This window comes from Chelonia mydas, chromosome 17 (assembly GCF_015237465.2).
Source record: "Chelonia mydas isolate rCheMyd1 chromosome 17, rCheMyd1.pri.v2, whole genome shotgun sequence".
Taxonomy (NCBI): domain Eukaryota; kingdom Metazoa; phylum Chordata; order Testudines; family Cheloniidae; genus Chelonia; species Chelonia mydas.
The window spans coordinates 24294803-24321086 of NC_051257.2; the positions used below are offsets into that span (position 1 = coordinate 24294803).

The 26284-nt window shown below is 58.5% G+C and overlaps 1 protein-coding gene across 4 annotated transcripts in view; it reads left to right on the forward strand.

Annotated features, from left to right (window-relative positions):
• Positions 1 to 26284, forward strand: part of LIMK1 (LIM domain kinase 1) — a 39258-nt gene that overhangs the window by 7440 nt on the left and 5534 nt on the right. For 2 of the 4 annotated variants that reach the window (XM_037880673.2, XM_037880676.2), the window contains 9 exons: positions 10395 to 10533; positions 15196 to 15305; positions 16502 to 16708; positions 17418 to 17523; positions 17611 to 17795; positions 17944 to 18127; positions 18544 to 18630; positions 21147 to 21278; positions 21839 to 21898. In XM_037880673.2, the coding sequence (XP_037736601.1) occupies positions 10395 to 10533; positions 15196 to 15305; positions 16502 to 16708; positions 17418 to 17523; positions 17611 to 17795; positions 17944 to 18127; positions 18544 to 18630; positions 21147 to 21278; positions 21839 to 21898 (1210 nt within the window). Of the gene's footprint in view, positions 1 to 8625; positions 8952 to 10394; positions 10534 to 12110; positions 12242 to 15195; positions 15306 to 16501; positions 16709 to 17417; positions 17524 to 17610; positions 17796 to 17943; positions 18128 to 18543; positions 18631 to 21146; positions 21279 to 21838; positions 21899 to 26284 lie in introns of those variants that run through there. The other 2 variants (XM_037880675.2, XM_037880677.2) reach the window with 2 other exon arrangements.

Below are 26284 nucleotides of genomic sequence, written 5' to 3' on the forward strand. Positions count from 1 at the left end.
GCCCGGCCCCATCGCTCGGCGCCCGCCCGGGGGCGCCTGAGGAACGCCAGGGTGACGTAATGGGGCTGCCGGGGAGTGACATCATCGCTGACTGACCTGCGACCCGCGTGCCGCCGAGAAAGGGGGAGGAGACAGGAGCGGGCTGCGGAAGCACAGCCCCGCCCCCACTGCGCCTGCCTCTGCAGCCCCGCCCCCTCCGGCCCCGCCCCCAGGGCGCCTCACTCTGCAGCTCCGCCCCCTCCAGCCCCGCCCCCAGCGCGCCTCACTCTGCAGCCCCGCCCCCTCCAGCTCCGCCCCTCCCGTCCCCCTCCAGCCCCGCCCCCACCGCGCCTCACTCTGCAGCCCCGCCCCCTCCAGCCCCCCATGGACAGCCCCAGCCCTTCCGCCCACCATTATCCATACCCCACCCCCTACTCCAGCCCCACACCAGCACCTCACAACCTCCAGCCCCAAACTGACACCCTCAGCCCAATCTCTGACCCTGCCCTCCAGCCCCCCACTGACAGCCCGACCCCCACCCCTCTCCATTCCCCCACTGACAGTCCCACCCCCTCCATCCCCACACCCCCAAACTCCAGTGCCACTCTGATACCCCCCACTCCAGCCCTCAGCCCCTGCCCATCACTCTCCGTACTGCCCCCCCCGGCCTGACACGGACACTCCCGTGCCCCCACTCCAGCCCCCCTCTCTCCGTACCCATGATCCTGACCCCACGCGACTCTCATGAACAGCCTGCTCTCCGCCAGCCACACGCTCCTCGCTTTTCTGCATGCGTCTTCCCTACCAGGCATATAAAAGGTGATCTTCCCATGCTGTGAGCTTCCCCACAGCAGTGTCCTGCCAGAGCCCAAGAGTTCCAGCAGTCGTGAATTGCACTGTTTGTGCATACTGCTCAGTCCCCCTTCCCACCCCACTGTTGGGACTAGCTCTCCAGCAAGCCCAGCACCTGGCGCCCGGGGGTGGGGGAGTAGAGAGCTGTGGACAGAGCACAGCAGCTGGGGCCTCCCCACTGGGACAAGGGGTTCATGGGGAGCAGAGGGTTCTGCTTGCCCCCAGCAGCTGGAAACCATTGCGGCAAGTGCAGCATGAGTCAGAGCCGCTGTGCCAGGCCTAAGGACACATTGCCAGTGCGGGCTGCACATCTGCAGGATGGCTCGCTTGCCGCCTGCTCGGGCTCCTGCCTGGTTGGCCGGCCGGGGCACGGCCCAGACAACGGGAAGGACAGTGCTGCTCATGTAAGGCATTCTTTAATGCACCTTGCATGGCGTGATGGTAGGTCTTGCTGAGCACAGTCTGAACCAGGCAGATCTGTGCTGCAGTGTGAATGAGGATGATCAGAACCAGCCAGGGACTGTCTTTTTGTTCTCTTTGTACAGCACCTAGTGCAACGAGGCCTTGATCCCTGACTGGGGTCCTAGCTGCTACTGTGCCACAGATAGAGTATGGGTATGTCTACACCAGGCGTCTCAAACTAAATGACCATGAGGGCCACATGAGGACTAGTACATTGGCCCAAGGGCCGCAGCACTGACACCCCGCCCCCACCACCGTGCACCTGCCCGCACTCCACCCTGTCCATGAGGCCCCGCCCCTGCCCCATCTCTTCCCACCCCTTCCCTGCCCCCATTCCAACCCCTTCCCCGAAATCCCCACCCCAACTCAGCGCCCTCCCTGCTCCCAGGGGGTGCAGGGGGGGTGTGGGTGTGGCAGGGGCTCAGGGCAGGGAGTTGAGGTGCCGGAGGGGTGTGGAGTGCAGGAGGGGGCTCGGGGTGCAGTAGGGGGCTCAGGGCAGGGGGTTGGGGTGCGGGGTTCAGGAGGGGGTCAAGGGCAGGGGGTTCGGCTGCAGGAGGGGTTTGTGGGGTGGACTCCGGCCTGGCGCACACCAGGGGCAGGGCAAGCTCCCTTCCTGCCTGCCTGCCCTGCCCCCACGCCGCTCCGGGCCAGAGCCGCTCTAGGTAAACGTGGCGAGGGGCCTCGGGGAGCTGGCGGGCCGCAGAAAATAACCCCGCAGGCCGTGTGTTTGAGACCCCTGGTCTGCACTTAAAACGCTACAGCAGTACAGCTGCAGAGCTTCAGTGTAGACACTACCTATGCTGACAGGAGGGATTTTGCCGTAGGCGTCGATAATCCACCTCCCTGAGAGGCAGTAGCTAGGTGTCACAGAGTCCCTGGGCGATGCTCTGGAACTGCTCCCCATGAAGCCAGGCAGGACTCTGGGGCAGTCGCCTTCCTGTGAGCAGCCTGTCTTCAGGACACACAGCTCACACGGCTTCCACCTTCCTGGGTCTGACCTCAGAGCATTCAGCGTCCTCTGCCCCTCCTTGCGCTTCCCACAGTGAGTCCGCTCAGGCGGGCTCCTGGGGAAGCCAGAGGGTCCTGCCCCCCAACTCCGCAGTCAGACATGACCCTCAGCCAGCCAGTAAAACAGAGGTTTATTAGATGACAGGAACATGGTCTAAAACAGAGCTTGTAGGTGCAGAGAACCGGACCCCTCAGCTGGGTCCATTTTGGGGGGGCAGTGAGCCAGACAACCACGTCTGCACTTCACTCCATGTCCCAGCCAGCTCCAAACTAAAACTCCCTCCAGCCCCTCCTCCTCTGGGCTTTCCCAGGCCAGGAGGTCACCTGATTCCTTTGTTCTCCAGCCCTTTAGCTCTCACCTTGCAGGGGGGAAGGGTCCAGGCCATCAGTGGCCAGGAAACAGGGTGTCGGCCATTCTCTGTGTCCAGACCCCTGCACACACCTGCCCTCTAGGGCTCTGCAATGATCATGCACCCTTATCCCACCACCTAGATACTTAAGAACTGCCTAGGGGAAACTGAGGCACCCCCACACTATTCAGAGGAAACATTAAGAACAGTCCCACTTCGTCACATCTCTCCCCCCTTCGAGATCGAACTGAGCGGGGTCACTTTAGCCAGTGACCTGGGGAAGTTCGAAGCCACCAACGTTCCCATGGATGCCCCAGCATCTTTCCCATTCCTTGGTAGGAGTTACACCACGCCCTTCCAGTTTCATGCCCTCCCTTAGGTCGGGGTGGTCGATAGCACTCGCAGGCCGCATTTGGGAAGGTTTATGCGGCCCGTGCCCTTTGGCCACCCCCAAAACCCCAGGGGGTCAAACTGGGATTGGGTCTTCTCCCCAACAAGCTGGCCAAACACAGCCACTTGGTTAGAGGACTGTTTAACTTTCTTAACAGCTTTCACTTCATCTGAGACCTTCTCAAAGCTATCCACACTGGATCTTTCAACAGGAAAGTCAGTGGATCCATTCACAATGGAAAATTTCTGGCTGTTAGGAACTGAAACTTTCTTGATTAAATCACTTTCACACCCTTCAGTTGCAGTAAACTGCTTGCAAAGACTCCATGAGGATTCCTTTCCCTAGGGCTTTTCTATGCAACAATTCACCCCTCACAGAAATTCTGCCCTTACCCTCTTCACCGAGGGCTTGCTCTAGAGGAACACTTTCCTGAGCAACAATAGACTCTTTCTGGGTCTCCCTTACATCCAGAATTACCTCTGGCCCATCTGGCGGATTCCTACACAATCCCCTTTCAGGCAAACTTACAGACTTCCTAGATAAAAGGTCAGAAGCATTCTCCTTCCCTTTGCCACACACAAGTTCAGGAATCTTTTCCTTCTTGCTACAGGTTTCCACACCCTCAGTAGGTAACACAATCACATCATCTTCATGCTCTCCTTGTGCCCTGGCTAGGATCTCACCCTGATTACACAGAGTTGCGACACCCTTTCCCAGCCACACACTAGCAACAAGCAAAATACAAGCACCAGAATTGTCTGGTCTCTGGGATTTTGCATAGACACTAACTGGATGCGACCTAGTTACAGGGCCATTCTCCCAAGCAGACACAAACTTAGGACCATTCCCTTCCTGGGCTTTAGCGGAATCCAGAACCAACTCTGAGACAACTGCACTACCCTCAACCGTCACAGGCTGAAAGGCCCCTTCTGTCTGCTCCACAGACAAAGAAGAGCCGGACACACTTTCTCCTTTCCCAGACACACAGCTTGGGGTCTCTTTCCCCTTGTCCCAGCACACAAGGCTGGTCACAGACAACTGCTTGGAGACCAGGGTAGCTCCCTCCACAGGCAATTCAATACCCCTGACAGACACAGGCACATTTCCTTCACTGTCACAATTCTCCACCCAGCTAACAGGTAAGGTCCAGGGACACTCATCTTCCACTCTCCTCGCCTTCCCACCCTGCTGACTAGACAAAGCCATCATCTCACAAGGCTGCCTAGGCTCATCCAAACTTTTCTTACCAAGCACCTTGCCACTCCCAACAGATCCCCTGCCCTGCCTGTGTCTCCCCCCGCTCAGCTGGGGTCTCAGCTCCCACTGTGCTCAGTGCTTCCCTTGCTGTCCCAGTGCAGGTAGGCAGCAAGCTCAATGCTTTCCTCACTGCATCAGAGCCAGCGTGAGCCCCCTCTCCAGTGTGCAAGGGGGGCGGGGAGCCCCAGGGGTCTGGTTACAGGCAGGCAGGTAGCCTGAGCCTAGCAGCTCCTCCCCCTGCCAGCCAGGTCATCTGCATTTTCACTGACCATTTCCCTCTCCACCGATTAGTTCCCTGGATTCAAATTCAAACCCTTGGCAGTTACAGGAGCAAGGCCTGGATCCTGTCCCAAAGAGACACAGTCACCCCACGACAGGGTCTCGCAGCTGGTGTCCTGGAGCACCCCAACGACCAGCCAGCCCGACCCCTCCTGGGTCTGCACAGGGATCTGGGCCATAGGCAGGGCGAGGCGCTTTGTCCCTGGGACCCTCACCCAGCTCACACAGCCCCTCAGCATCTGAGATTGCACCACCCAAGGCCTGACAGCAGTTCTCTCTGTCCCAGGATCTTGCCACCCCAGGAATGTCTCCCCATTGACCATCACCTTCCGCTCCCACTGGGGGTCCGAGGGGCCCGACCCCAGGAAACTCCACACAGACATATAGGTTGGGGTCAGGAGTGGGAGCCTGTCCACCTCCGCACCCATCTGGCTGATGGAGTCTATGGCCTTTGGACCCAGCAAGGGAGCTAGACACTGGGGCTTTTCCGCAGGGGGTCCCCGTGGTTCAAATCGCCAGCCTGCTCAAAGGCAGTGAGGTGGGCATCCACATCCCCCCCTCCTTACCCAAGGGCAGCAATTTAGTATCGAGGTTCCCTGCAGAACTGGCCCCCCGGGGTCTATCCCCACTCACCCCGGGGAGGTCCCCTATGCCTCTCCGCTCCACCACCGCCAGTTCATGCTGCTGCTGCTTCTGCAGCTCTTTCTCGGGCTCTCGTTGTCTCTCACAGTCCTCTTGCTCTCTCGGACTCAGCTCCAATCCCATCCAGCTCCGATCCCCTGATGGGGAACCCGATTGTGAAGACCCTCGTCTGGTCGGGGACAGGAGTCTTGGGGATGCCTGGCTACTACTCCAGCTGCTCCTAGATCCTGCTATCATCCCATTTGGGGTCAGGAATCTGTTCCTTAGAGCGGTCATCCTCCTCCAGCTGCACAATTAACTGTGCTTTGGTGAACTTTCCAATGCGCAACCCTTTCTTTCTGCACAGGGTTACAATGTCCTTCTTAAGGAGATGGTGACAGGCCATCACTCCGCTCTTCCCAAGTTGTTGTGGACTCACAGGCCTGTGTGCTCTCAGCTCCCCACGGTTTCCAGGGAGAACCCCTAGTGTACCAGCCCTTCTCGAGGTCACCACGTCTTTGCCAGGGTCGAGCTGCAGACTCCTCCGCCCCTTGGACTGCTCGCTGCAATCCCCAGGGGAACCCTGTTACTGCAAAAGTCCTTCTCTCTCCCAGGGCCAAGCTACAGGCTCCTCCACCTCTGAGACTGCTCACCGCAGTCCCCAGGAGGACCCCATTACTGCACAGTCCTTCTCGCTGTTCACACACTCCCAGGGGTTAACCGCCCCCCGAAACCGCTCCTCTCTGAGCCTTCAGCACGCCTGGTCCTCGTCAATCCCCCTTCGTTTTACTGCTCCCCAGTCACTTACTGCAGGAAGCGCCGTCCACGGGGTGCAGTACATCCCACAGCTGCCACCAGTTGTCACGGAGTCCCTGGGCGATGCTCTGGAACTGCTCCCCATGAAGCCAGTCAGGACTCTGGGGCAGTCTCCTTTCTGTGAGCAGCCTGTCTGCGGGACACACAGCTCACACAGCTTCCACCTTCCTGGGTCTGACCTCGGAGCATTCAGCATCCTCTGTCCCTCGGTGCGCTTCCCACAGCGAGTCCGCCCAGGCGGGGTCCTGGGGAAGCCAGAGGGTCCTGCCCCCCAACTCCGCAGTCAGACGGGACTCTCAGCCAGCCAGTAAAACAGAGGTTTATTAGACGACAGGAACACGGTCTAAAACAGAGCTTGCAGGTGCAGAGAACAGGACCCCTCTGCCGGGTCCATTTTGGGGGGCAGTGAGCCAGACAACCCCGTCTGCACTTCGCTCCATGTCCCAGCCAGCCCCAAACTGAAACTCCCTCCAGCCCCTCCTCCTCTGGGCTTTCCCCTTTCCCAGGCCAGGAGGTCACCGGATTCCTTTAGCTCTCACCTTGCAGGGGAGAAGGGTCCAGGCCATCAGTTGCCAGGAAACAGGGAGTCGGCCATTCTCTGTGTCCAGACCCCTGCACACACCTGCCCTCTAGGGCGCTGCAATGATCATACACCCTTACCCCCCCACCTAGATACTTAAGAACTGCCTAGGGGAAACTGAGGCACCCCCACACTATTCAGAGGAAACATTAAGAACAGTCCCACTTCGTCACACTAGGTCCATGGAAGAATTCGGCCATCTACCTAACGCTGTCTATACTGGGCTCAGGTGGTATAACTGTCTCTGGGGGTGTGGATATTTTCACACCCCTGAGAGACGTAGCTACACGGATGTAAATTCCTAGCGTAGCCCAGGCCTGTTACCTGTCTGTGTTACTCTGAAGCCTGGAATGTCTTGTGAGTCAGCCGGAAGCCATGGAAACAGCTCCAAGCATTATTGAAGGCTCTTTTTGTCCAGACAGTCACCAGGTTCAGCCACCCCTGAGATTCACAGAGTGTTACCATCCAATTCGCTGCCATTGGTACCTTACAAGTTCCATCCGTGCGAGGCCCAGCGACAGCCAGGCATGGCAAGGGCATGTCTGCCCTTAGAATGCTGCAGCCGGACAACTGGAGCGCATCAGGGAAGACGCTACCTCTGTGGATAGAAGGAGCGCTCCCATCCGGGTAGGCATTCCACCGCTCCCAGAGGCAGCGGCTAGGTTGACAGAAGAATTCTTCCGTCCAACAAGTGCTGTCTACCCCAGGGTTTCACTCACACAGCTGTGTCTCTTGGGGTGGCTTCCTGGTCAACAGGGTCACAAGACTGCTACCCAGTTCCCTTCTCCTCCATCACCCGCTCACTCTACCCCCATGACTCACACAGACACCCCATCTGTAGCTAACCCACGTACGTTCCTGGTCGGGACTGGACCCAAGAGTTGTCAGAGGTAACTCAACCATTCACCACCCTTACTCTGCAGCTAATTTGCACTAATTGGCTGAGGGAGATGGCACAGATGTGGATCACTTGGCCCAACTGCCAAACCCGTGCACCAGCCTGGGCTCCCAGCTCCATGTACAGCTAACACGAGAGATGCTGTCATGCTCTGGCCCCAATTCCCTCGGGGGCAGGTCCCGGGCTGTGGCTGGACAGCACATGATGTACACAAATCAACTGCTGCCTTGCAATCCGCATGCAAACAGGACATGACTCTGTGACACCACTTCCTCTTCCCCCCACACCAGGGGAAACCAAGAGCAAGTAGGGACCCAAACACAGCCAATGCCTTCCCAGTGCCCCACACCGTTACCACACTTGGGAACCTACCTCTGAGGCAGGGCTCCCTCAGCCATGGTGCCAGGCTGGAATTAGAGGGGGACCGGCAGGCAACATGGACAGCACACAATTAGAGGCCAGCAGTGGCTACCCGAGCTACGGAGCTGGGATGCAATTAGAGACCAGCTGTGGTCACCTGAACTACAGAGCTCGGCCACAATTAGACACCAGGGGAGACGTGAACTGCAGACTGGACAGAATTAGAGATGGGTGGGGGGTGTCTCCGTGAGCCGGGGGGAGGGGTGGAATTAGAGATGGGGGTGTCAGTGTGAGCCGGGGGGAGGGGTGGAATTAGAGGTGGGGATGTCGGTGTGAGCTGGGGGGAGGGGTGGAAATAGAGATGGGGGTGTCGGTGTGAGCTGCGGGGAGGGGTGGAAATAGAGATGGGGGTGTCGGTGTGAGCTGCGGGGAGGGGTGGAATTAGAGATGGGGGTGTCTGTTTGAGCCGGAGGGATGGGGTGGATTTAGAGATGGGGGTGTTTGTGTGAGCCCTGGGGGATGGGGTGGAATTAGAGATGGAGGAGTTTGTTTGATCCGGGGGATGAGGTGAAATTAGAGATGGGGCTGTCTGTGTGAGCTGGGGGGAGGGGTAGAATTAGAGATGGGGTGTCTGTGTGAGCCAGGGGATGGGACGCACGTAGAGACTGCACGTGGCAAGGAATCCTGGGACTGGGGCCTGAGATCTGACAGCTGGTTCATTCCCTAGGGTGAGCAGGGGATGGAGGAGAAGGGAACTGGAAGCCAGCATGACCTGGGCATCACTATATTGAAGACAGTCTGTGTGGGACCAGGCAGCTGGGAGTCACCTAGCTACTGGTGCCTGGGCTGGCGAGCTCCTTGTCGGCTGGCTGGAGGGCGCACAGCGAGCAGGGCCCTCTCATCTCATGGTCAGAGGATGGGGATTGCCACATGCTGGAGCCCTCTGCAATAGCCATGATCAGAGACAGGAAATGGCCCTGGGTGGCTCGTGGCCTGGCTGCTGCAGTCTCTTCCACACACAGGGCACAGGATGGTGATGGCTTTTTCCGGAGCGGTAGGACCATGGCTCTCCCCAAGGCAGCAGGCTGCTGTGGTGCTGTAAGTGCTGATAGCCACCGGCCATCAAAGCCCAGTCTGCCGACTATTGCCATCCCCTGCAGAGCATAGTCCATGGAGCCTTTGGCTCCGTCTCCATTGCGGAGCCCGCCAGGTGACCCAGAGGTGCTAGGCTCTAGGAGAAGTGCTGGCAGCCCAGAGTAACGTGCAGTGATTTTGATCACTCTGGGTGTGTGTGCACTGCAGTTAGACGCCAGCAGCTGGTCCACGCCCACTGACCCGGGCGCGCAGGGCTCAGGCTGTAGGACCCTGTGAGGTGGGAGGATCCCAGAGCCCAAGCTCGGACGTCTATACCAGAAGTAAACAGCCCCTTAGCCCAAGTCAGGGGGTGTCTACATGCAGTGTAGACATACCCTGAGTATGAACGCCTGCACCGAGAGCTGGAACGGCAGCTCTCCCAGAAGCCCACGGGAGCCTGGCAGCCCCCTGCCAGATGAGCGACAGTCTCGCTCTCTCTCCATCGGGATTCGGCACAGGGCACAGTTCAGAGGTGCCCACACAGGTGGGGTCAGGGTTCAAGAGCTTCCCAGTTGCGCAGATGCCGTCAGGTTGCAGCCCTAAGGTCCCGTCAGCTTGGGGTCACCCACACAGTCTGTTCTTCCTCTGCACGGGGGCGGGGGGGGTAAGCGTCACCAGGGTAGTTACATGATGGGGGAGGGGCTGAACATAGCCGGGGCAGTTATACGATGGGGGGGGCTGAGCATAGCTGGGATATGACCAGGAATGGGGGGAGGGGCTGAGCACTAACTGTGCTGGGAGGCAGCTTGAGCGTCCTGTGTTGTCACTGTGAGCCCAGGGGAAATGAGCAGGCCTGGGAGAGGCCAGCAGGATGCAGTCTGAGCTGGAGGGGAGGCAAAGCCGGCTGGACCCAATACACACCTGGTGCAATTCCCCTGGAGTCCCTGGGACAGCAGCAGGGCTGGGGATGGGCTGAGGCTGACGGGGGTGGGCTAGCGAGGGGGTGAGGAGTGAGGTCTGTAAGGTCACAGGGGCTGGGGGTCTCTGGCCTGCAGGTGTGTGAGGGAGGGGTGCTTGGGCTGGGTGCGGGGTAGGTGACAAGGAGAAGACACCAGCAGGGCCATACAGGAGGGATGAAAGGCAGCTCAGCGCGGAGGGCTGGGCACTAGCTGGGGCAGCCCCTATGCCCGCAGCACATCAGCTAGTCCTCTGCTGTGGGGCACACAGCCAGGGGCTGGGGCTACAGATTCCGCTGACAGGCAGGATTTCCTCTGCAAGGGCCCAGAGCCCAGCCCTGCAGCCGTTTGGGAAGGTAGCGCCCAGCAGGAGCGACCCAGCCCCATGGTGCTGCGGCTTTCCTGTGGCCAGGCGGCAGGGAGGGGCAGGCCCGCACGGTGCCCTCGTTCGGATCCCGATGGGTCACGGGCAGGCTCTCCAAAGGGCTTTGCCGTCCTCTTGCTACTGCAGGTGCTGCGAGTGCGGGGCCCTGCTGTCCCACCAGTACTATGAGAAGGATGGGCGCCTCTACTGCAAGAAGGACTACTGGGCCAGGTTCGGGGAGCTGTGCCACGGCTGCTCGGAGCAGATCACCAAGGGGCTGGTCATGGTAAGTACCATTTGCCAGAGCAGAGGCGTCTGCCCCCTGCAAGCAGTCTGAATGTGGGTGCACCTAAGGAATAGCTTAAAGTGAGGGGCACAGGGTTCTGTGTGGCCAGCCCAACCTGGGTGCGAGGCCTGACCATGTGCAGTCATTTACCCCGGTGCCCGGCGCCTGAGGTGCTGTGGAGCACTGCCCATAGAATCATAGAATCATAGAATATCAGGGTTGGAAGGGACCTCAGGAGGTCATCTAGTCCAACCCCCTGCTCGAAGCAGGACCAATCCCCAATCAAATCATCCCAGCCAGGGCTTTGTCAAGCCTGACCTTAAAAACTTCCAAGGAAGGAGATTCTACCACCTCCCTAGGTAACGCATTCCAGTGTTTCACCACCCTCCTAGTGAAAAAGTTTTTCCTAATATCCAACCTAAACCTCCCCCACTGCAACTTGAGACCATTACTCCTTGTCCTGTCATCTTCTACCACTGAGAATATTCTAGAACCATCCTCTCTGGAACCACCTCTCAGGTAGTTGAAAGCAGCTATCAAATCCCCCCTCATTCTTCTCTTCTGCAGACTAAACAATCCCAGTTCCCTCAGCCTCTCCTCATAAGTCATGTGTTCCAGTCCCCTAATCATTTTTGTTGCCCTTTGCTGGACTCTCTCCAATTTATCCACATCCTTCTTGTAGTGTGGGGCCCAAAACTGGACACAGTACTCCAGATGAGGCCTCACCAGTGTCGAATAGAGGGGAACGATCACGTCCCTCCATCTGCTGGCAATGCCCCTACTTATACATCCCAAAATGCCATTGGCCTTCTTGGCAACAAGGGCACACTGCTGACTCATATCCAGCTTCTCGTCCGCTGTAACCCCTAGGTCCTTTTCCGCAGAACTGCTGCCTAGCCATTCGGTCCCTAATCTGTAGTTGTGCATTGGGTTCTTCCGTCCTAAGTGCAGGACCCTGCACTTATCCTTGTTGAACCTCATCAGGTTTCTTTTGGCCCAATCCTCCAATTTGTCTAGGTCCGTCTGTATCCTATCCCTGCCCTCCAGCGTATCTACCACTCCTCCCAGTTTAGTATCATCCGCAAATTTGCTGAGAGTGCAATCCACACCATCCTCCAGATCATTTATGAAGATATTGAACAAAACTGGCCCCAGGACCGACCCCTGGGGCACTCCACTTGACACCGGCTGCCAACTAGATATGGAGCCATTGATCACTACCCGTTGAGCCCGACAATCTAGCCAACTTTCTACCCACCTTATAGTGCATTCATCCAGCCCATACTTCTTTAACTTGCTGACAAGAATACTGTGGGAGACAGTGTCAAAAGCTTTGCTAAAAGCAGACTGGAACTGGGATCAATGCTATCTCAGCGTGTAGGCTAGCAGAGACTCAGACCCAGGGCTCCTTGGGTGCTGGGGATTCCCACTAAGCCAGTGGTCTTGTGGCTAGCAGTGACTGGACATTTCCAGCCCAGCTTCTCCGCGGGGCAGCCTGGGACATGACCTGGGGCTCAAGCTGAAGATGTGGGTGGTGCTAGCTGGTGTCATCTGGAGATGAGGTCATTGGAAAGGGAGTAGTTTCCAGCAGTGGGCGAGTAAATAAGTCACACACACAGCAGGGAGCCTGTTACACTTACCCAGCACCATGGTAGGAGAAGCCAGGCTCATGCACCAGCAGGGGAATTGGAACAGCACCATGCTACAGGTAAGGGCCAGACCGGGAGCTGCGGCCACTGCCCACGAAGGGGAGGGCCAGGAGGGACGCTGCTTTCCAGCAACCGGGGCCCCTCGGCCATTGGAGCTGGGACTGGGGGGGCTTGTTGCTATCACTAATGTCATTGGATTTTGGATGGAAACTTGTAACCTCTTGCCTGAGGCAGATAAGTTGCAATTAGTCAGGGAGCTGGGAGAATAGCCAGGGTGAGCCAAGGTGGTCGAGAGCCATATCCACCCTCTTTGCGGACAGGGGGTCAGTAGTGATACCCATAGGTGCTGGAACTACGGATGCTGGGAGAGGCTGCCGCACCCCCTGGCTGGAAGTAGCAATAACAACCCAAATACGTGGTTTCAGCACCCCTGGCGGGACCCCAGTAAGATGGTAGTGGAGTCACGCCTGGTGAGAGCGGTTCCAGCCCCAGGAGTTAACGGGACACTGTAACGTCAAAAGCGACTCAAACCTCCTGTCCTCTATTCTTGGGGACCCCCACGTTGGCAGCGCCGGCAGTCTCACCTCCCTATCTGTGACTCACTCTGCGTCTCAATCAGCGTGGGCAGCACGGAACGGCTGATACCTCTCGCTTCTGTTTGTCTGGTGGGCGCTCTGTGGGGAGTGATTTGGCGCAGGTTTTATTGGCAAACTCCCAACCTTCCCTGTGCGAGCAGCTGTGCTAGTCAGTGCCGTGCTGGGGCTGCAGCGCCCGCTTGGCATGCAGGGTTTGGGCTGGAGGGGATGTTTACATCCGAAAGTCACCACCTGCCAATCAATTGCCTTTCAGTTCATGAACGCCGTCCTGCTGGGTTTATACAGTTTCTCCCCAGCACATGCAGACAGGGCCTCTGAGGCTAAGCCCAGGGGTCCCCCCCACAGCCAGGGCCTCTGAGACTGAGCCCAGGGGTTCCCGCAGGGACAGGGCCTCTGAGGCTGAGCCCAGGGGTTCCACCGTGGACGGGGCCTCTGAGACTCAGCCCAGGGGTTCCCGCAGGGACAGGGCCTCTGAGGCTGAGCCCAGGGGTTCCCCCATGGCAGCTCGCCTTCATGCTTGAGTCTCTTTCCGAATCCCAGGGCTTAGCCTGTACACGTCTTGCCTGAGCCAGCAAGTGCCTTCCAGGCAGCCCTGCCTCTGCATTTCCCGTCTCCCTGGGTGCTTCAGTCAAGTGTTGTCATTGCCACAGCGGGGAAAGGCCAGTCTGGGGAGGCCAGCCATGTGACTGTGCAGCAGTGCAGGGCACTTCCCCTTGTTTACAAGCACAGGGCAGGGAGGGGCTCTTTGCCACCCCAGCCACAGGATGTAGTACCCTGGGCGTTCTACATCCAGGGGTGAAGAGCTCTCACCCTCAGCATAGAATCATAGAATCTCAGGGTTGGAAGGGACCTCAGGAGGTCATCTAGTCCAACCCCCTGCTCAAAGCAGGACCAATCCCCAACTAAATCATCCCAGCCAGGGCTTTGTCAAGCCTGACCTTAAAAATATCTAAGGAAGGAGATTCCACCACTTCCCTAGGTAACGCATTCCAGTGCTTCACCACCCTCATAGTGAAAAAGTTTTTCCTAATATCCAACCTAAACCTCCCCCACTGCAACTTGAAACCATTGATCCTTGTTCTGTCATCAGCTACCACTGAGAACAGTCTAGATCCATCCTCTTTGGAACCCCCTTTCAGGTAGTTGAAAGCAGCTATCAAATCCCCCCTTATTCTTCTCTTCCGCAGACTAAACAATCCCAGTTCCCTCAGCCTCTCCTCATAAGTCAGCCTTGACCTGGCCTCACGTCATAAGCAGCCTTGACTTGGCCATCAGGCCGTGTTTTCCTTGACTACATCTAATCCTGTGATTCCTGAGGAGCCCTGGCCAAGTAGCTGCCCTCCCTGCCAGGGCTCTGCAGGGTCTTAGCGCTGTCCCTGTCCCCTACTTGTCCCTTGGCCAGCTCTCTGAATCTCCTCTCACTGTGGGCTCCCTCCAGCCCAGAGCCTGTCTGGCTTTTTTCTCTGTGAGGCACCCCGAGCAGAGCCCGGTGATCCTGGCTGTGGCTCCCCAAGCAGGAGAGAAGGGCCAGGCCCCTCCCTGCAAGGGCATGAGGCCATCACTCCATGCCGCCTCAGACAGACCCCTGCCTGGCAGGCTCCCCTCACTGCACTCCCCCCCCCTCACTGCCTGGCTGGGGGTGAGCTCCCAGCGCACAGCCAGTGAGAGGCAGAATCCTGCAGCAGGGAGCAGGAATCCAGGCCCTGAAGGCAGGACCCCTGGTGCAACCCCTTAGAAGGGAAGGAGTTGAGGTAATCCTGCTTCAGAGCCTGGCCCAGGGCTGCCAGGGGGCCCAGGGCTGCCATCCCTTGTGCCCCAAATGCGATTGAGGGATAGTGGGGCAAAGCGCTGCCTTGGCCAGACCTGCTCCAGCTGGTGTAGCACCCCAGGTGCTGGGGTTCCTGTAGAGGAGGCAGAAAGCTGGCAGAGCTGGTTCCTGTCCTGCCGGAGGGCCCCAACGTGGGGGAGTTTCCCAGGGGGCCTTACTGCTGTGTCGTACAGTATGCTGGTGCCAAGGAGCCACCTGGCACCAGTGAATGGGACCCTGTGTCCATGGGCAGAGCTCACGGGTAGAGGACCAGGGAGGAGGAATGGGCTAGGGCACAGGGCAGCAGGGAAGTGGATCTTGCCAGTGGCACCATGAAGGGGCCCAAGCTCGGGCTGCTGGGGTTCAGAGCAGGGATGCAGGATGTGACTCCTGCCTCACCCCAGCATTGGCCTAGCCCCACCGTGAGCCAGCCCCATGCGCCTGTCCAGCCATGGGGCCAGCAGCCTGTGGGGCTCAGGCCCAGCGGCAGGAGGCTCTTCCAGTCACAGCAGAGGAGTGAAATGGGCAGGATGCTTGGCCCAGCGCTCGTCCGGCTGCTCCCTGAGCGGTGGGGGGCGCACTCAGCCCTCGCTCTGTGTCCCCTGTGCAGGTGGCCGGGGAGCAGAAATACCACCCAGAGTGCTTCCTCTGCCTCAGCTGCCAGGCGTTCATCGGAGACGGTGACACCTACGCCCTGGTGGAGCGCTCCAAGCTCTACTGGTACGTGGGGCTGGGGGCACGTCCCTCCCCCCGGGCCACACCCCTCCCCCCCAGGGCCGGGTCACGTCCCCTCCTCCCCCAGGGTCACGACCCTCCCCCCCAGCACCCCTCCCCCAGGGCCGGGTCACGTCCCCTCCTCCCCCAGGGTCACGACCCTCCCCCCCAGGGCCAGGGGCACGCCCCTCCCCACCCCCCATAGTCGAGTCACATCCCCTCCCCCCCAGGGCCAGGGTCATGTCCTTCCCCTGCCCCCCCATCCCCTCCTACCCGGGCCAGCATCATGCCCCCTACAGGGGCAGTCACACCCACAGGGGCGCACCGGAAACAGAGCAGTGGCAACGATTCCAGCAGGTACCAGACTAGTGGCCAATGGACTGATCCATTCCAGTGGGCTGGGGGGCGGTACCGGACTAGTCGCCAATGGACTGATCCATTCCAGCAGGCCGGGGGGGGAGGGTACTGGACAAGGGGCCAGTGGGCTGATCCATTCCAGCAGGCGGGGGGTACCGGACTAGTGGCCAATGGGCTAATCCATTCCAGTGGGTGGCCAATGGACTGATCCATTCCAGCAGGCGGGGGGGTGGTACCGGACTAGTGGCCAATGGACTGATCCATTCCGGCAGGCGGGGGGGTGGTACCGGACTAGGGGCCAGCGGGCTGATCCATTCCAGCTGGCGGGGGGGTACCAGGCTAGTGGCCAATGGGCTGATCCATTCCGGCATGTGGGGGGGGGGGTTACTGGACTAGTGGCCAGTGGCCTGATTTGGGCCATCCTGTGTTGTCACCCTAACTCTTGGGTCTGCTATGGCCGCACTGTGCTCCTGTTCCTGGGGCCCCATCCAGTGTGGCCTTCGGACACACGGTGAGAGTGGGGCAGAGTATAGCCCAGCTGTGGCACTTTGCAGGGTGGGTGCTCAGCCAGTCCCCTCACACCGCTTGGGACAGGTCTAGTCTGTGGGTTCCAGGCTGGGAGTCCCTCTTGGGACATGCCACAGACTGAAATGCACTGTTAGGGAGCACGGGGTGAGCCCCAGCCCGCTGCTCACTGCCTCTCCTGGGCAGGGCTGTTCCCCTCCATGGGTCCCCCTTGCCCTGAGCCCAGCTGCAAAGGAAAACTGCTGACAAACTGGTCCTGGCTTCTCTCCTGTCTCCCCGCGCTGGGTCTGACCCGCTGCCCTCCTCCCCACCCCTCCCAGTGGGCACTGCTATTACCAGATGGTGGTGACCCCGGTGATAGAGCAGATCCTGCCGGACTCCCCGGGCGCCCGGATCCCGCACACTGTCACGCTGGTGTCCATCCCGGCCTGCAGCGACGGGAAGCGAGGGTTCTCTGTGTCCATCGACCAGCACTGCAGCTCCCAGGGCTGTGGCTCAGAACACGCCCACACGGTCCGGGTCCGAGAGTATGTATCTGCCCCAGGGGAGGAGGCCAATGCTCTAGCATCAGCGGCAGGGGGCCCGGGGGGGCAGGCACAGGCAGCAGGCTTGGGGCTAGTGGGCACAGATCTCCCTGGTGCAGTGGGAGCCCCTCTGCCAGTTCTCATGGCTCTGTGCATGGGGAAGAGGCCAAAGAGCCCTGCAGATTGAATCCAGCCCCACCACCCCACGCACACACCCTGCTTCACCCTTCTGAGGGGTGGGAGGTCACATCCCATCTAGAGCCAGCAAGGAGGGGCCCAAGCAGAGCCACTTGTAATGGGAGCTGTGTGTGCAGCACCGAAACCCGCCCCAGCCCCTTTGGCTGAGGGGCTGCTGAGCAGCCAAGAACAGGGGAAAATCCCCCCGCCCCGAGAACAGGGGAGAATTCCCCCACCTCAAATGGGGTGGAGGACACAGGTAGCTCCTGGGGATGGTGGTGCCTGGGCCAGTCTCCTGCAGGGGTGGCTGGGGCATGAGCCTGTGGTGCTGAGGGTGACCAGGTGTCATTTTGTATGGAGGAGGTTGGGGGGAGGGGGCACTGGTGGGTGAAACCGGAAAGCCTTTTTGCTGTGTGGGGTGGGGATGCCTGGGACCCTGGAACTGCAGCCAGGGGACTGGACGTGGGGCCTGCGTGAGCCTGTCCCCGTGCAGGTGTGGCGGGAGCTCACAGCACTGTGTGTGCCCTGCCCCCAGAGTGGACCCTGACTGCATCAGCCCCGACATGAAGAACTCCATCCACATTGGGGACCGTATCCTGGAGATCAACGGCACCCCCATCAGACATGTTCCGCTGGACGAGGTAAGCCCCCTCCCCATGCTCCCCCAGCCGGCCAGCAGGGCCCAGGCAGCTGCCCAGGGACCTGAGTCCCTCACTCTGTGCCTGCAGATTGACCTGCTGATCCAGGAGACCAGCCGCCTCCTCCAGCTGACCATAGAACACGACCCCCACGAGGTGGTGGCCCGAGAGTCGGTGCTGGAGGGCAGCCCCATGGCCAATCTGCACAGCCCCCAGCGCTTGCCGGCCTGCACGCCTGGTGGTGAGGCTAGTGCCATGAGCCAGAGGACAGTCATGTAAGGACAGCTTTTACAAGCTTGCCCAGCACGCTGCTGGATGGGCTGAGGGAAGGGTTGGGGGGGTGAGAGCTCCGGTGGGATAGAGCCTGGGGCCCCTGCGGCCATGGCCCAGCTGATTTGCTGCGTGCTTTGCCTGGCTCTGCAGGAGGAGCTGCAGCATTGACAAGTCCCCGTGCTCCAGCTCCTTGGGCTCTCCTGCCTCCCAGCGCAAGGACATCAGCCGCTCTGAGTCGCTCCGTGTCGTCTCCCGCGCGCACCGCATTTTCCGTCCCTCAGACTTGATCCACGGCGAGGTGCTGGGGAAGGGCTGCTTTGGACAGGCCATCAAGGTACCGCCCACCCAGCTCGGGTCTCTGCTGGCACCCATATCCACCCATCCAGTAACCCAGCCCCCTCCCGCGCGCCGTGCTCCCTGGGGACCCCTCCCCACTCTCTCAGCTGAGAGCCCAGGAGAGAAGGGGCCAGGCCCCTCAGGCCACTGTCAGGGCTTGCATTGGAGATCCCTATCCCTTCTCCCAGTGTCATCCATGTGATGGGCTCAGCTCCTTTGTCCCCCTATTATCCTGTACCACTCCCCCCACATGGGGAGGTGGGTCTCCCAGTAGTTGCCATAGAGAGGAGAGAGAGGGGACAGCTGTGCCCCACTCCAGCATCCATTGCAGCCCCACCCAGCTGAGAAATGCTCCTTGCGGCAGGGAGCTGCGGGGTGTGGCTGCTCCCACAATGCTCTGCCCCTCTCTGCTAGGTGACGCACCGGGAGACGGGCGAGGTGATGGTCATGAAGGAACTGATCCGCTTTGATGAGGAGACCCAGAGGGCATTCCTCAAAGAGGTGAGTCCACCCTACTTGCTGTCCCTGGGCCCTGATCTCACTCCAGCCGCACCCTGTCCCATCCCAGTCTCTGTCCGTCAACCCTGATCCTGACCCAACCCGGTGTCTGTCCCTCTCCTATTCCTCAAGGCTGCAGGAAGGCTTTTCATACTGTCTCAACAGACCTTCTCATGAGCAGACTAGGGACACATAGCCTAGACGGGCCTATTGTAAGGTGGATGCACAACTGGCTGGAAAACCGCACTCAGAGAGTAAAAAGAAAAGGAGTACTTGTGGCACCTTAGTCTCTAGGGTGCCACAAGTCCTCCTTTTCTTTTTGCGAATACAGACTAACACGGCTGCTACTCTGAAACCACTCAGAGAGTAGTTATCAGTGGTTCACAGTCAATCTGGAAGGGCATAATGAGTGGGGTCCCGCAGGGATCTGTTCTGGGTCCAGTTCTATTCAATATTTTCATCAGTGATTTAGATAGTGGCATAGAGAATACACTTATAAAGTTTGTGGATGATACCAAGCTGGGAGGGGTTGCAAGTGCTTTGGAGGATAGGATAATCTGGACAAACTGGAGAAATGGTCTAGAGTAACTAGGATGAAATTCAATAAGGATAAATGCAAAGTACTCCACTTAGGAAGGAACAATCAGTTGCACACATACAAAATGGGAAATGACTCCTAGGAAGGAGTACCGCAAAAAGGGATCTGGGGGTCATAGTGGATCACAAGCTAAACATGAGTCAACAGTGTAGTACTATTGCAAAAAATCATTGTGAACTGTATTAACAGGAGTGTCGTAAGCAAGGCACGAGAAGGAATTCTTCCGCTCCACTCAGCACTGATACTCAGCTGGAGTATTGTGTCCAGTTCTGAGCGCCATACTTTGGGAAAGATGTGGATAAATTGGAGAAAGTCCAGAGAAGAGCAACACAAATGATGAAAGGTCTAGAAAACATGACCTATGAGGGAAGATTGAAAAAATTGGGTTTGTTTAGTCTGGAGAAGAGAAGACTGAGAGGGGACATGATAACAGTTTTCAAGTACATAAAAGGTTGTTACAAGGAGGAGGGTGATAAATTGTTTTCCTTAGCCACTGAGGACAGGACAAGAAGCAGTGGGCTTAAATTGCAGCAAGGGAGGTTCAGGTTGGACATTAAAGCTTTGTTGCTGTCAGGGTGGTTAAGCACTGGAACAAATTGCCTAGGGTGGTTGTGGAATCCCTGTCACTACGGATTTTAAGAACAGGTTTGACAAACCCTGGGGTTGGTTCTCCCTGACAATGGTCAGAGTCAGACAATCCTTAGTCCTGCCTCAGTGCAGGGGGCCGGACTAGGTGACCTCTTGAGGTCCCTTCCAGCCTGACATTTCTATGATTCTGAGGGGATCCAGCCTAGTGGGGGCAGGGGAAGGGCCCTTTCTCAGACTCCCACACTGCCGCTATGGGTTCTCAGCAATTTGGCCAGGCAGCCGAGGCCGGCCAAAGGCAGCGCCTTGTTAGGCTACTCACTTTGTGACCCCGTCTCAAAATGTAATTGTAAATGGGGAATTGTCATTGAGCGGGAGCACTTCTAGTGGGATTCTGCAGGGATTGGTTCTTGATCCTAGGCTCTGTAACCTTTTTATCAATGACCTGGAAGAGAGCACAAACCATCACTGATCAAGTTTGCAGATGACACAAGACTTGGGGGAGTGGTAAATAATGAAGAGGACCGATCACTGATTCAGAGAGATCTGGATCACTTGGTAAACTGGGCACAAGCCAACAATGTGTGTTTTTAATACAGCTAAATGTAAATGTCTATGGAACAAAGTGTGTCAGCCACACTGCCCTGGGAAGCAGGGACTCTGAAAAGGATGTAGGGGTCGTGGTGGAGAATCAGCTGAACAGGAGCTCCCAGTGCAACGCTGTGGCCAAAAGGGCTAATGCCATCCTGGGATGCTTAAACGGGAGAATCTCGAGTAGGAGCAGGGAGGTGATTTTTCCTCTGTATCTGGCACTGGTGCGACCACTGCTACAATCCTGTGTCCAGTGCTGGTGCACACATTTCATGAAGGATGTTGGTAAATTGGAGAAAGTTCAGAGAAAAGCCACAAGAATGATTAGAGGATTAGAAACCTGCCTGATAGTGATTGACTCAAGCAGCTCAATCAGTTTAACCTAAGAAAGAAGGTGAAGGGGTGAGCTGATCTCAGTCTGGAAGTACCTACTTGGGGAACAGAAATTTGGCTCTTCAGTCTAGCAGACAAAGGTCTAACAAGATCCAGCAGCCGAAAGCTGAAGCTGGACAGGGGTAGGTTAGAAAAAGGTGAATTTTTTTAACAGTGAGAGTAATTAACCCTTGGAACAACTGACAAGGGTTGTGATGGAGTCTATTTTAAATCAAGATGGGCCGTTGCTCCAGGAATAACTATGGGACATGTCTCCCGACTGTGCTCTACAGGGGTCGGACTAGATGGTCACAGTGACCCTGTTGGCCTTGGGATCCATGAAATGATGACCATGGTGCTTTGGCTCCTGTAGGTGAAAGTGATGCGGTGCCTAGAGCACCCAAACGTGCTGAAGTTTATCGGGGTGCTGTACAAGGACAAGAGGTTGAATTTCATCACAGAATACATCAAGGGGGGGACCCTACGAGGCATCATAAAGAGCATGGTGAGCAGGGAAGTACCCCGGCCTGGAGCCCCGGACACAAGTCGCGGTGGGACATGAGCAATCTTGGATGTTATGACACTGTTGGTAGAACATGGGTCATTGAGGTGGCTGAGGTGTGTCCATGCGGACTATGGCCAGGGCTCTCCCGGGGCAGGGGTGGCTGGCGCTGTGTCCAAGCGGACTATGGCCAGGGCTGTCCCGGGCCAGGGGTGGCTGGGATCTGTCCATGTGGACTATGGCCAGGGCTTTCCTGAGGTAGGGGTAGCTGGGGCCTGTCCGTGCAGACCATGGCCAGGGCTTTCCCGGGGCAAGGGTGGCTGGGGCGTGTCCGTGCAGACTATGGCCAAGGCTCTCCCAGGGCGGGAGTGGCTGAGCTGGACCCATAAGGGCTATGGCCAGGGCTCTCCTGGGGCAGGAGTGGCTGGGCCGTGTCCAGGCAAGCCGTTGCTCAGTGCTCCTGGGCAGGGCGTGAGCCATGGCCCAGGGACTGCTCCAGGCCTGGGCATGCAGGCAAGCACCTCTTCCCTCTCCTGTCACTAATGGAACCCTTCCACCCGCAGGACAGCCAGTACCCGTGGGGCCAGCGTGTGAGCTTTGCCAAGGACATTGCGTCTGGGATGGTGAGTGAGGGGTCTCAGCAGAAGTGGTGCCAGGGGCTGGGCACTCTACCCATGGGTGGGTTTGCTGTGCACATACACACCTGGCTTACAGGTGGGGGCGATGGGACACTCCAGACAAAGGTACAAGAGAGAATGCATGAAGGGGAACCAGTGCTGCGAGTACGGTGGTACGGTGCGGTACGCCATACCAGTAAGATATTTGGAGCTGGTACGGCGTACCGGAAAGACAGAGGAGGACCCCGCCCTCAGCCCTTCCAAGTAGCTGTATATCCCGAGCCCTCCTGCCTGGAGTCTGTAGAGCAGAAGTCTCTGGTGCAGCAGGAGGAGGACAGAGCTCCCCTGCAGGTAACATGCGATGGATGTGGATCATGGGCAGGGGACGTGGAGAGTATGGGGGCCCCAGGCTGGGCGCGGGGTGGGGAGAAGTCACGTGGGGAGGTCACGTGCCCCCCCTTTGTGTCCCTCCCATGAGTGCAGCGTACCGGCAAGAAATGATTTCTACTGGCACCACTCAGGGGAACAGTGGGTAGCTCAGTGACAATGAGTCTATAGATGCTGTGCACGTACAGGCAGGGGGTGCTGTGCGGGTGTTTGTGGGGGCGTTGCTGTGTGTGTAGAGGCAGGGGTTGGTGTGCGGGTGTTTATGGGGGCGTTGCTGTGTGTATAGAGGGAGGGGTTGGAGTGCGGGTGTTTATGGGGGTGTTGTTGTGTATGTAGAGGGAGGGGTTGGTGCGCGGGTGTTTGTGGGGGCGTTGCTGTGTGTGTAGAGGCAGGGGTTGGTGTGCGGGTGTTTATGGGGGTGTTGTTGTGTATGTAGAGGGAGGGGTTGGTGCGCGGGTGTTTGTGGGGGCGTTGCTGTGTGTGTAGAGGCAGGGGTTGGTGTGCGGGTGTTTATGGGGGCGTTGCTGTGTATGTAGAGGCAGGGGTTGGTGTGCGGGTGTTTGTGGGGGTGTTGCTGTGTATGTAGAGGAGGGGGTTGGTGTGCGGGTGTTTGTGGGGGCGTTGCTGTGTGTGTAGAGGCAGGGGTTGGTGTGCGGGTGTTTGTGGGGGCGTTGCTGTGTATGTAGAGGCAGGGGTTGGTGTGCGGGTGTTTGTGGGGGGCGTTGCTGTGTGTGTAGAGGCAGGGGTTGGTGTGCGGGTGTTTATGGGGGCGTTGCTGTGTGTGTAGAGGCAGGGGTTGGTGTGCGGGTGTTTATGGGGGCGTTGCTGTGTGTATAGAGGGAGGGGTTGGAGTGCGGGTGTTTATGGGGGTGTTGTTGTGTATGTAGAGGGAGGGGTTGGTGCGCGGGTGTTTGTGGGGGCGTTGCTGTGTGTGTAGAGGCAGGGGTTGGTGTGCGGGTGTTTATGGGGGTGTTGTTGTGTATGTAGAGGGAGGGGTTGGTGCGCGGGTGTTTGTGGGGGCGTTGCTGTGTGTGTAGAGGCAGGGGTTGGTGTGCGGGTGTTTATGGGGGCGTTGCTGTGTATGTAGAGGCAGGGGTTGGTGTGCGGGTGTTTGTGGGGGTGTTGCTGTGTATGTAGAGGAGGGGGTTGGTGTGCGGGTGTTTGTGGGGGCGTTGCTGTGTGTGTAGAGGCAGGGGGTGGTGTGCGGGTGTTTGTGGGGGCGTTGCTGTGTATGTAGAGGCAGGGGTTGGTGTGCGGGTGTTTGTGGGGGCGTTGCTGTGTGTGTAGAGGCAGGGGTTGGTGTGCGGGTGTTTATGGGGGCGTTGCTGTGTGTGTAGAGGGAGGGGTTGGTGTGCGGGTGTTTATGGGGGCGTTGCTGTGTGTGTAGAGGCAGGGGTTGGTGTGCGGGTGTTTGTGGGGGCGTTGCTGTGTATGTAGAGGCGGGGGTTGGATTGCAGGTGTTTATGGGGGCGTTGCTGTGTGTGTAGAGGCAGGGGTTGGTGTGCGGGTGTTTATGGGGGCGTTGCTGTGTGTGTACAGGCAGGGGGTGCTGTGCGGGTGTTTGTGGGGGCGTTGCTGTGTGTGTAGAGGCAGGGGTTGGTGTGCGGGTGTTTATGGGGGCGTTGCTGTGTGTGTAGAGGAAGGGGTTGGTGTGCGGGTGTTTATGGGGGTGTTGTTGTGTATGTAGAGGGAGGGGTTGGTGCGCGGGTGTTTATGGGGGCGTTGCTGTGTGTGTAGAGGCAGGGGTTGGTGTGTGGGTGTTTATGGGGGCGTTGCTGTGTGTGTAGAGGCAGGGGTTGGTGTGCGGGTGTTATGGGGGCGTTGCTGTGTGTGTAGAGGCAGGGGTTGGAGTGCAGGTGTTTATGGGGGCGTTGCTGTGTATGTAGAGGCAGGGGTTGGTGTGCGGGTGTTTATGGGGGTATTGCTATGTGTGTAGAGGGAGGGGTTGGTGTGCGGATGTTTATGGGGGCGTTGCTGTGTGTGTACAGGCAGGGGGTGCTGTGCGGGTGTTTGTGGGGGCGTTGCTGTGTGTGTAGAGGCAGGGGTTGGTGTGCGGGTGTTTATGGGGGCGTTGCTGTGTGTGTAGAGGCAGGGGTTGGAGTGCGGGTGTTTGTGGGGGCGTTGCTGTGTGTGTAGAGGCAGGGGTTGGAGTGCGGGTGTTTGTGGGGGTGTTGCTGAGTGTGTAGAGGCAGGGGTTGGTGTGCGGGTGTTTATGGGGGTGTTGCTGTGTATGTAGAGGCAGGGGTTGGAGTGCGGGTGTTTGTGGGGGCGTTGCTGAGTGTGTAGAGGCAGGGGTTGGTGTGCGGGTGTTTATGGGGGCGTTGCTGTGTGTGTAGAGGCAGGGGTTGGTGTGCGGGTGTTTATGGGGGTGTTGCTGTGTATGTAGAGGCAGGGGTTGGAGTGCGGGTGTTTGTGGGGGCGTTGCTGTGTGTGTAGAGGCAGGGGTTGGTGTGCGGGTGTTTATGGGGGTGTTGCTGTGTATGTAGAGGAGGGGGTTGGTGTGCGGGTGTTTGTGGGGGCGTTGCTGTGTGTGTAGAGGGAGGGGTTGGTGCGCGAGTGTTTATGGGGGCGTTGCTGTGTATGTAGAGGCGGGGGTTGGTGTGCGGGTGTTTGTGGGGGCGTTGCTGTGTGTGTAGAGGCAGGGGTTGGTGTGCGGGTGTTTATGGGGGCGTTGCTGTGTGTGTAGAGGCAGGGGTTGGTGTGCGGGTGTTTGTGGGGGCGTTGCTGTGTGTGTAGAGGCAGGGGTTGGTGTGCGGGTGTTTATGGGGGCGTTGCTGTGTGTGTACAGGCAGGGGTTGGAGTGCGGGTGTTTATGGGGGCGTTGCTGTGTGTGTAGAGGCAGGGGTTGGTGCGCGGGTGTTTATGGGGGCGTTGCTGTGTGTGTAGAGGCAGGGGTTGGTGCGCGGGTGTTTATGGGGGCGTTGCTGTGTGTGTAGAGGCAGGGGTTGGTGTGCGGGTGTTTATGGGGGTGTTGCTGTGTATGTAGAGGGAGGGGTTGGTGCGCGGGTGTTTATGGGGGCGTTACTGTGTATGTAGAGGCAGGGGTTGGTGTGCGGGTGTTTATGGGGGCGTTGCTGTGTGTGTAGAGGCAGGGGTTGGTGTGCGGGTGTTTATGGGGGCGTTGCTGTGTGTGTAGAGGCAGGGGTTGGTGTGCGGGTGTTTATGGGGGCGTTGCTGTGTGTGTAGAGGCAGGGGTTGGAGTGCGGGTGTTTATGGGGGCGTTGCTGTGTGTGTAGAGGCAGGGGTTGGTGTGCGGGTGTTTATGGGGGCGTTGCTGTGTGTGTAGAGGCAGGGGGCGTGCGGGTGTTATGGGGGCGTTGCTGTGTATGTAGAGTCAGGGGTTGGTTTGCGGGTGTTTATGGGGGTATTGCTGTGTGTGTAGAGGCAGGGGTTGGTGTGCGGGTGTTTATGGGGGCGTTGCTGTGTGTGTAGAGGCAGGGGTTGGTGTGCGGGTGTTTGTGGGGGCGTTGCTGTGTATGTAGAGGCAGGGGTTGGTGTGCGGGTGTTTATGGGGGCGTTGCTGTGTGTGTAGAGGCAGGGGTTGGTGTGCGGGTGTTTATGGGGGCGTTGCTGTGTGTGTAGAGGCAGGGGTTGGTGTGCGGGTGTTTATGGGGGCGTTGCTGTGTGTGTAGAGGCAGGGGGCGTGCAGGTGTTTATGGGGGCGTTGCTGTGTATGTAGAGGCGGGGGTTGGTGTGCGGGTGTTTGTGGGGGCGTTGCTGTGTGTGTAGAGGCAGGGGTTGGTGTGCGGGTGTTTATGGGGGCGTTGCTGTGTGTGTAGAGGCAGGGGTTGGTGTGCGGGTGTTTGTGGGGGCGTTGCTATGTGTGTAGAGGGAGGGGTTGGAGTGCGGGTGTTTATGGGGGCGTTGCTGTGTGTGTAGAGGCAGGGGTTGGTGTGCGGGTGTTTGTGGGGGCGTTGCTATGTGTGTAGAGGGAGGGGTTGGAGTGCGGGTGTTTATGGGGGCGTTGCTGTGTGTGTAGAGGCAGGGGTTGGTGTGCGGGTGTTT